The sequence below is a fragment of the Microchirus variegatus genome (assembly GCF_963457635.1).
Source record: "Microchirus variegatus genome assembly, chromosome: 8".
Lineage (NCBI taxonomy): Eukaryota > Metazoa > Chordata > Actinopteri > Pleuronectiformes > Soleidae > Microchirus > Microchirus variegatus.
In genome coordinates, this window is record NC_139809.1 from 7,013,851 (window position 1) to 7,024,414 (window position 10,564).

At 41.8% G+C, this 10,564-nt stretch overlaps 1 protein-coding gene across 1 annotated transcript; it reads right to left on the minus strand.

The window, feature by feature from the left end:
- Nucleotides 1–7,560: 7,560 nt before the first annotated feature.
- LOC310930356 (potassium voltage-gated channel subfamily A member 1-like) lies at nucleotides 7,561–9,024 on the minus strand (the record flags this gene model as incomplete). The annotated part of the gene is made up of 1 exon (XM_083893315.1): nucleotides 7,561–9,024. One exon carries the CDS (start codon nucleotides 9,022–9,024, stop codon nucleotides 7,561–7,563), a length of 1,464 nt encoding a protein of 487 aa, XP_083749441.1.
- Nucleotides 9,025–10,564: the final 1,540 nt, after the last annotated feature.

The following is a 10,564-nucleotide window of genomic DNA, read 5'->3' on the forward strand; positions in this document are numbered from 1 at the left end:
AGGAGTAAGATGAGGAAGAGGAGGGGTTTAAGCCCACTGAAGCCCTACTGAACCACTGACCGACAGCGCCTCAATTAGTTCAACATGCTGATCAGGGATTACCAGCACAGTGGCTTAAAAACCACAGATTTAGTTACATGTTACTCATTTGCAAGTTGAGGCGGATTCACAACCTGACACTTCTGTCAAATATCAAATAGTGTGGATTATACGCCAGGTTATACGTCAATCAGTTTAAAGATAAATCCACTGATATTCTGTTCTTGACCAGTCCCATAAATAACAAAAGACGAAAGATAAACGTGAAATGACGGAGCACCATTAAATGTTTACGTATTTTCCCGCACTTTTGAGTTTAAAAAAATTCCTTTTATACCTTATAAATTAGCCACAATAACAGAGCGGTTGCCATAAATTTTTTGTAAACCGATCATTAATTGACTAATGATATATTGTCAATTAAAACAATGCAAATAAATAGATTTACCAACCATAAGCGTGAGAGTAATTGAGAGTTTGATAATGCATTTATTTTTCCTTCATCATTACACTGGATGACTGGTTCCTTCATTAGCACAAATAGGGAAAGTGTAGTTTAATCAAACTCAGTGGAGACATCTCAAGCTTTCCTATTTATTTATTTACTTATTTACTTATTTATTTAACCTTTGTTTAAACAGGTGAAAGACCCATTGAGAGGGAGATTGGGACAAATATCCGCAACATTGACTGTGATGAATCCAGTGTGTCCAGAGCTTCTTATGTTATATTCTTATGTTTAGGGTCCATCTAATCTGGAGGGGGATTTGTTTAGCTGAGGCTACGCTGTGTTGTTTAATATTGATTTATGCAATGTGTACATATTACATACAGATAAAAGGCCATTGGTAGAAAAAGTCCTCATTAGCACGTCCACTGTTATTTGTCAGGTGTGTGTGTGTGTGTGTGTGTGTGTGTGTGTGTGTGTGTGTGTGTGTGTGTGTGTGTGTGTGTGTGTGTGTGTGTGTGTGTGTGTGTGTGTGTGTGTGTGTGTGTGTGTGTGTGTGTGTGTGTGTGTGTGTGTGTGTGTGTGTGGGTGAATTGCAGGCAGAGAAATCTAATAAAAGCAGGTGTGATCTCCTCTACTATGACTGAGCTCCTCTCCTGTACAGTGATGCTCTGTGCTGCTACAGTCCAGTGGAGCTTTATAGCACTCAGGAGAGGGAGAGAGTGAAAGACAAAGACAACCAGAGAGAGAGAGAGAGAATGTGTTGAAGAATAGTGGGACCGGCGCCAGCTCACCCCACCCTTGCTGCTGCTGCTGCCTGCAGAGTGAGAAGTGCTGCATTTCCTGAGGGCAGTGTAGAGGACAGGGAGGAAGAGACGCTCACTTCTGTTAAGGTCACCGTACGGCAAACACACATCTGAGCTTCAGACACACAGACAGAGACCGCGATGGACAGAGTTTTTCTTGGTGCCTCTGCTGTGAAATTTTCATAATTTTCCCCCAAAACTAACATAATTGTTTCAGTGTCTTTGCCTGATTTTCTTAGCAATGATTGGATTTATTTGTTCAGGATGATTTTGAATAAAAACAACTCTTCTTTCTGAGGTTTTATAAGACAGGTTAATATATATATATATATATGATTGGATGACACTGACCTATCCTTTAAAAACATCTTCCCCATGGTGGGACAGCTTGTAGCTGTATTTTACATGTGTTTTGTTCCTGTATTGGACTGAATGGGTCAAACATCAGTGACTGAAGGAGACCTGAGCTAAGACTGTGAACCTTTTCATTTTGGGGACATATTTTTAGGCTCCAGACAGAAAAAAATCTAATATAGGTGCATCTTATATGAAATATCTACCATATCAATGCTTAGTGGTCTCACAAATATGACGTTTTCTGTTGTTGTTGTGCTGTTTGAGACGGATTCTCGCATTCAGATGTATGATCCTTGTGTTTAAGAATGTAAACAATGACGGTCAAATCTGATGAGTAATGAATCTGGTGGCTGGTAGTCTGGTTCTTGCGTGAAGATGGACAGAGGTTGTGTTATTATTATTATTATTATTATTAGAACGAAACCTAGAATGGTTAGGTAGTACAACGTTCAAGTTTGTCTTGAGTTAGGCTCAAATAAACTTTGTTTTCTCAACTTTGTTCATTTTTACAGCTCTGAAATAATCAGCACCATAATCTATTTTAATGAATTGTTAGTTGCAGCTTGAGAAACGTGACCATATGCGACTCGGCGAGTGCAAACACCACCTTGGAGTGACTCTGAGGGTTCCACACATGTCCATGTGAATGAAGGTGGGGTTAGAGAGAGTGATGGGAGCTCCACAGGCCTCTGAGGTGCGTAACAACTCACAGGGAATGACAGAGGTAAGCGGGCCTCTCCTGGGATAGAGGATTAGTGTGGAACCATTACCTTAGCCCCATGAATCACTGCTAATGGCTTAAGCGAGAGGGTAGTACAGAGGTAGACACATTCAGATTGAGACATCCAGTCCTGTTACACTGCATACAGCAGCACATTTCTCCTGTTCTGGTGGCACAGAAACACTCCTGACAGCTTAGTGTACAAGATGATTTTTTTTTTTTTTTTTTTTTTAATTCCCCGTCCCAAGCCAAAATGAGCATACACCAGCAGATCCTTAAAAATTTATTGAAGTTAATGTAAGATGAAATCATAAGTGATATAAGAAAAGAAAACATAAATAACCCTTGCATAGATCACAGACCATGCCTTTTGTCATCATCAACACATTTGTAGCATAATCCTCAGTAAACATAACATGACAATGACGACTGGATTAATAAACACAATCAGAGTTTGGTTTGCTTGTGGATGAAAGGAGGAGCGGAAGAGGTCAACAGTCCTTTTGCAGTTTTTCTCCGTAACATCCCTGCTAGCAGTCAAATGTGCATTTCTGACCAAAGAAAAGTCAAACTCAACCATCACAAATCGAAAAACGACACAAACCAGATCTTCTCATGGATAGTCACCTTTGGCAAGTGAGTTACAGACAGAAAGCAGTCCAGTATCAACACCTTCAGCAAACAAGAATGCCTTCAAAACCCAGTGTGGTACAGACGAGGGTGTGCGGCACAGGCCCCCGTTTAGACAGAACAGGCATGTTTCTCACGCCACGCTATCACTAGAGTCTAGACTGAGTTAAGAATGGGCGAAAAGTCACTTGAACCAGCGCGTCAGTCCGAACATAGAGACAGAGTTTGAGAAACTAGCCCTTTAATGTCCTCGCTCACATTCAGAGCCAAGCACAACCTGAACATCCACACGCGTCGAGTACGGCTCAGATACCCGACGTCGTCTCAGAGATGAGGTCAGCGCTAAGGTGCTTTTTTTTTTGTTTTTTTGTTAAAGAAAATCCAGCAGTGGAAACGTCTCACAACAACGTCTGAACAGGGCCTTTTTTTCTTCTTCTTTTTTTTTTACACAAAGCCTTGATGCCGATGAAAGCAAGGGTTTCTTTTTTTGAAATGATGCAACTGCTGTATGGTTGATCCACAGTTTGAAAGGCAAAGCTCATGCAGTCTTCCATCGACCATGCAGTTTTCTGCGATCAGTAGGTTTTCTGTAGAGATACATCGTAGCAGTAAATTCAGCAGTGGAGATGGGAAAAAATGGGAACATGGTGTGCAAATGATTCCTGTATTCCCCCCCTCCCCCCTTTTGAAACCAAAAGGATATGTTTTTAGCACACTTATTATCCATATAATTGATTTTTTTTATAACAATGTGACCGTTACACAGTAGTTTTCATTATCATGGCTTACCAGTGGAACAATATACGCTCTTTGATATTCCACTATATGGCATGTTCTTCCTAAATCAATCAATGTCTCAGTGCCACCCAAAAAACAGGAAAAAAATAAAAATACACACGTTAAAATTGTTTATCACACATATTTGCAGAATATAGTGGTTACTTTTCTTAATCTTCCTGGAGCTACTGTATTTAGTTTCATAAAATATTATGTTTTTCCTAGTTTTATAATATTAGCATCTTGTTGTTGTTGTTTTTTTAATCTTCTTGCTTGTCGTTTGCAGAAGCGTAACATCTTATACTAAGCTGAAATAAATGAATATGTAAAAACAATTTAGGCACCTTCTCTGACTTTTAACTGGTCATAGATTTTTTTTTCTCTAAGTGCATTATGGGCTGTTCCTCTGGGACGTTTTTTTTTTTTTTTTTTTTTTTTTTTGGGAACTGCAAAACAACTTACTTCTGACCTGGCTGCTTCACGGGGAAACTGCCACTATTACAAAGCCTATATTTGGAATTTAAAATATTTAAAGATTGCTATTTTTGTAGTTTCTCCCTACGTTTTAACACCGCTGACCTCGTAAAATCACAGAACAGAGGGCATAAACAGCCCTGTTGTGTCTGGTCAAGTGATCACAGTTCCTCTGACATTCAAAGTAATTTTGTTTTTTTCTATTGATAACTAGTTTCATTACAAAAAAAAAAAAGCATCTAAGAAACAGGTTATTCTGTTATTCTATTGCTGTTACGAGTGCACGTTTCTTTTGGGGTAACTGAATGCATAGCACCATCCATACATGCCCTCACAGCTAGGGAAGCAACAGCGCCGCTAATGTGAGGGGTATTTTCTTCACCTCGTGTGGAGCTGCAGCATGCACGACACGTTACACCAAATTTCACGCACTAGTCGGCCAAGAAACTTGTGACCAAATCTCCCGGCAGCTGCATTTATTTATAAGACGTCAAATATCCTTTTTTCTTTCTTTTTTTTTGCTCTCATGATAAATTCCTGACATCTAGCAAGGCTCTGGAATATTTACCTCGCCTGAGGCAGACACCCTTCTGCAATACAGTACAAAGATCTGCTCCAAATAAATGAGCAAACAATGCTCAAAACTAACCAACGAAAAAGAGCCATAGAATGAAACAAACAAACAAAAAAAGCAATTACTGTAGGCTTCAGCTTCAGGTAACATGATGGTAACAAGACAACCGTAATAGTCCTGCACTAGCACCATAAACGTTAGCCGCTGCACCAACAGAAACAACGATGACAGTCAAGTAGCATTGCAGCAGAGATGTGTTTTTTTTTACAGGACCTTGTCAGGAAAAAAGAAAAGCACACAATCGTACAGTCTTTCTATCATTTGATCTGAGCACAGTGTGGACTGATGTAACATATAGGTGGAGGTTTTTTCAAGTAGTCCTTTCAGTTTGCCCTGGTCAGTCTGTCTGTCTGCAGTTGTTTACTGAGAAACAACCCACGACGTGCGAGTACGTACGAGCAAGCACAGTCAGTGAATAAAGAAAAGGTTTCAAAACGGCAAAAAGAAACGCAAACAAAAAAATGATTGTGCAAAAAAAAATAAAAAAATGTGGGGCTGCACTTTGGATTTAACAACTACATCGAACAATCTCTGCTCTTCTCCCACACACATGTTTGAAACACACCGTCAACAACAGCATCCTCATATACCACTATTTCAAAGAAAGTAAGTATAAAACAGTCAATCTCATCCTGCTAGGAGAGTCACACAATCTCTATAAACTCTATCTATAAATGAATGTTCTGATTGTGCGTAGCTTTAAGTGAACAAAAGGAGCAGGAGTCTGGTACACTATTTGTCCTAAGTGCTTGTGTAAAGGCGATGCTTTGGGACTCTCACATTCAATATTGCATGACTGCTGTTTACACTTAAGGTTCCATTTTGCATTATGGTATAGGAAGCCCTGCATTGAAGCTTGCAACTCTACAGCAAGTTTGCAATGACCTCACTGAGGTAGAGACCCTGAAAGGATGCATGGTGCACAGAACCCAAACAGACATAAAAGAAAATACGCTGAAATCAGAGTGATATTCCCTTTTTTTGAATATGATTTGTAAAAATGCAAAGTACAATACATTGCTGCATAAGGGCATAATTAAGTGCATGGAAAGTGGGTTGTGCGTGACAGCCATGGATCATCTGTCTGTTGTTGTTTTTTACTATGTTCGTCTTTTTTTTTCTTCTTTTTTTTTTTAAACGTCAACCTTGCTTCTCTTTGTGACCAACAGTGTGTTGAAAACGCAAACAGAAGGTAAAACCAGCTCTGCTCAACCTCGACAATACCTTTGTACACAGAGGCACTTTCACTGGTCCTGTTGGTGAAGGGGATAAAGGCACTAGCAACTAATGTCAGAATAATTTCCAGTGATATGAATTGAAATTTGGTCATGATCTTGTTTTTTTTGTATGTTTTTTTTCCGAGTTGTGGTCCAAAACAAAAATTTACTAAAATTTGACATGGAGATGGAAGCATGACTAATAATTTTCCTTCGTCGTCGAAGGTCCATGCACTGCACTATCGATGTAATACTGTAATTGGTGCTTATTATGATTATATGCATTTTTGATAATATCTATTTATTTTCTTTGTCTACTTTTTAAATTAGAAACTCTGCATCCTCATGTTGGGTTTGAATATATTTGATCGCAATTCAGAAACGTCCAGAATTTTGATTTCCTTAGTTTCCCTGACGGTATAGGGCACTGAATTCAGTGCCTGAATTGCAACAAGCTGTATACTCATGTCATGCATTAAATATACCAGGTTACAAAAGTACCTTAGTCAGGAGACCATAATGCAGGTTACTTTTTTTCATGCTATGATCTCATTTATGTAACTGTTCCCTTAAGATTTAACATTCAGTTTCTATACTTCTAAATGGTTAGCATTTCAAATTAAAAACTCATCCAGTGCACTCAGTATGAAAACAGATGAGAAGGGTTTGGATGGAGGCAGGTATCCAAAACAAGATCCTTTCCATTATGTGAGAGATATGTCTCAAGCATGCCAATATCAAAATGGAAAGTCTCTAATCATGCTCGTGTGAAGCTCACTTTATCATTGTGCTGTGTTGCGTCTAAAGGGCATGGCATTGAATCACTTGGTGATATCACAATTACAGCAACTGCCGGAAAAACAGCAGCATTGCGGATGTTCGTGAAGCAAGTAGATCACCATCTGTTTACATCCAAACAAGAGAGATCAGTCTTCCTCCTATAAGGTGCTTTGCTGAATAGTTGATCCTTTTGTCGGAAGAGAAGAAAGAGGGTGGTGTGGGGTGGGGTTTGGGGGGCGAGGGTATTTCACTTCTTGGTGCTTACCACTTGACTGCAGATGCTTGCACGTCTCTGCAGGCGTTTCTGGTGCATTGTGCAACTTGCTGAAATGTTATCTGTACTCCATGCATATGGTTTTTAATCATCACGCTGTTGTCTGATGGGACAATGTGTGCTCTGCATCCTCCAGGGAGCATTGTATAAGCGCAGTAATCAATGGTTTCTTTTTGATATACCTATATATTTGTAGGATCTGAAGAATTAATTATTCTAACTACCTGTCATACACTCTAACAACTTTTGTTTTGCTTTTTTTCTGTTTCCTTTCCTTATATAGCTGAGGATAGTTGTAGGCCTAATGCCATAGAGTGCTTTGAGGAGGTAAATGAAGCATTCCTAACTGATGGTCTACTCCACATGACAGTCCCATAGAGTTTCCAAAGTTCCTAACTAGTGTCTAAACATCTGTAAGCAGCTTGCTTTTATTTACACAGTTTTGGTTGGCTATAGTGCAATTGCCAGTTCTGAGGTTTGCCTCCCTAAAGTTATCGATGCTATTGTTTATGTCTCCATCAATCTCCATGTACTCAGACTTGCTGACGGTGGATGAACTACGGCGGCTTGAGTTGGTTTCAGAGGGGGGATTGCTGACGTTAAGCAGCTGGGCCTGCTCTTCTCCCTCAGTCTCCCTGTGGTAGAAGTAGTTGAAGTTGGACACAATGACGGGCACTGGGAGTGCAATTGTCAACACTCCAGCGATGGCGCACAGAGATCCCACGATCTTGCCTCCTATTGTGACTGGAACCATGTCCCCGTAGCCCACAGTTGTCATAGACACAACAGCCCACCAAAATGCATCCGGGATGCTTCCAAAGTAGGATCCTTGCTCCTCCGCCTCGGCAAAGTATACAGCGCTAGAGAACAAGATGACTCCAATGAACAGAAAGAAGATCAGCAATCCCAGCTCTCGCATGCTGGCTTTGAGGGTCTGCCCCAAAATCTGAAGTCCTTTAGAGTGACGTGACAGCTTGAAGATCCTAAATACTCTGACCAGACGGATAACCCTGAGTATGGCCAGAGATGTTGCCTGCTCCCCCACGCTCTCTTGGTCTGGGTCTTCTGCCAGCTCTGTGCCAAGTGTAATGAAGTAAGGGATAATGGCCACAATGTCGATCATGTTCATCATATTCTTGAAGAAGGCCGGTTTACTTGGGCATGCCAGAAAACGGACTATCAACTCAAAGGAGAACCAGATTATACAGAGTGTCTCAATGAGGAAGAAGGGGTCAGTGAGGATGTTTGGCTTGATATAAATAGTTATATTCCCCACAATTCGAGGCGTTGGGTCCTCTTTCAACTGTGGTAAAGTTTCTAAACAAAATATGACTATTGAAATCAGGATCACCATCACAGACACAATAGCAATCCCTCTGGCGGTGCCTGAGCTTTCTGGGTGCTCAAAGAGGAGCCAAATCTGACGCTGGAACTCCTTCTCCGGCAAAGGGCGCTCCTCCTCCCGGATGAAACCCTCGTCCTCCCGAAACCTCTCCATGGCGTCCACTCCGAGCTCGTAGAATTTGATTTCTTCTGAGAACATATCCAACGGGACGTTCACTGGTCTTCTCAGCCGACCGCCTGACTGGTAGTAGTAGAGGATGGCGTCAAAGCTGGGGCGGTTTCTGTCAAAGAAGTACTCGTTTCTCAGAGGGTCAAAGTACCGCATGCGCTTTTTGGGGTTGCCTAGCAAAGTCTCTGGAAACTGGGAAAGAGTTTTCAACTGTGTCTCGAACCGTAGGCCCGCTATGTTGATGACCACTCTCTCGCAACATTCGTGGTCATTGTGGTCTGGAGGGTAGGGGTCCTGAGGATGGCCGGGGACAGCTGAGGTCTCGTCCATGTTGTCTCCTGCGACCACAGTCATGTTTGGGAGGAGGAGTTGGAAGATGAGGAGGAGGAGGAAGAGGAGGAGAAGGAGTTGTGTTGGGATGTCAGTTAGTCTGACAGAGCAGGCATTCAGGTTCAGGGGGAAATTTTCCACTCCTCAGCTTCCCACACCCCTTAGATTGTCGGAGACGTCCCCAGATATGAGGGGGCTGGTTGGCTGCTCTGCCTCAGTGCGGCTCCACTGCGGTTCTCGCTGACTTGACCATTGCTGCTCTACAGTGCATCTGCTGCTGTTGTTGCTGCTGCCTCTATCTCACACACACACACACACACACACACACACACACACACACAGAGGGAGAGAGAGAGGGAGAGGGAGGAAATAATGGGATGAAACTATTTGCTGTCTCAGCATTTTCTGCAGGTTATTCATTCATTTACTTTTCCCAGCCTAGATGTGAGCACTTTTTCCTAGTAGCAAAGATAAATATTGTAACGATTCTACTCCGATTATTTCTATATTTACGATCCATCGTCAGCTGTGAATATTGTATTTTAACATTCTCTTACGAGTCATATCAATAATGCAATTTGTATCCTCAGTTCTTCACTTCTATGGCATTTCCACAAGCGTCTGCACTTTACTTTGTCATAGTATTGCAGTGTTTCTGTCTTAAAGGAACGTTGCAGTGATGTGTCCTGTACGCCACTGGATTATAATCTGACGCATAACATTTGATATTGATATTACAAGTGATGTTTCTACATGCACACATATCATTGGCCCAGTAATATTGGCTCAAAGTTAAGTGTGTGTGTGTGTGTGTCATTGTCATGTTTACATTCACAGCTGCGGTGCATAATAGCATGTCCTGTATGTGTTGTTGTTGTTGTGCAAAGTCAGCAGTTTCTGAGGGCTTACCGTGGACCGATCTTGGAAGGTCTTGAATGCGTCTCATCCTCGAGTAAATTCATCCAACAGCAGGGCACCAGTGGGTGTCATGTGGCAACTTTGCACTGCAGCCTCCACAGGGGGGGGAAAATAGAAAAAAAAGAAAAATCTTACAGTCTTACTGTGCTCATCGCCCTCCTGTGTCCGTTAAAGTGTCCTCATATGGATGCAGATGAAACAAGGTAGAAATCAGCTGCGAGTCTGTGGTTGAGGAAAGCCTGAGGTGGAATTTGAGCCGAAAAAAAGAGAGAGGGTTACAAAGCTGCAGCGTCCGTAGTTGCTTGCGCGGCGGCACGATGGTGTGAAGAGCTTACAGTAGGATGTACCGCAGGAGAAAATCTTGCGCAGCAGTTCGAGGGGGGGAGATACATTATGGGGCAACAAGCGAGCCCTTGACATTTCCAGACATCACTGCATCAGCAGAAATCTGCTGCCTTCTGCGAGGAGACAAGATGACGGGCACAGTGTGTTTGTTTGAGAGCGGGCGGAGAGCAGAAGTCACTCGAAATGGATAGAGAGAGAGGGGTGAAAGAAAGTCATGTGCAGCAGCGACGTCCAAATGATTGTTTTGTTTTTTTCTCGGCAATGTCAAGCATGTTTTGCCTTGCATTTTACATGCAAGTGC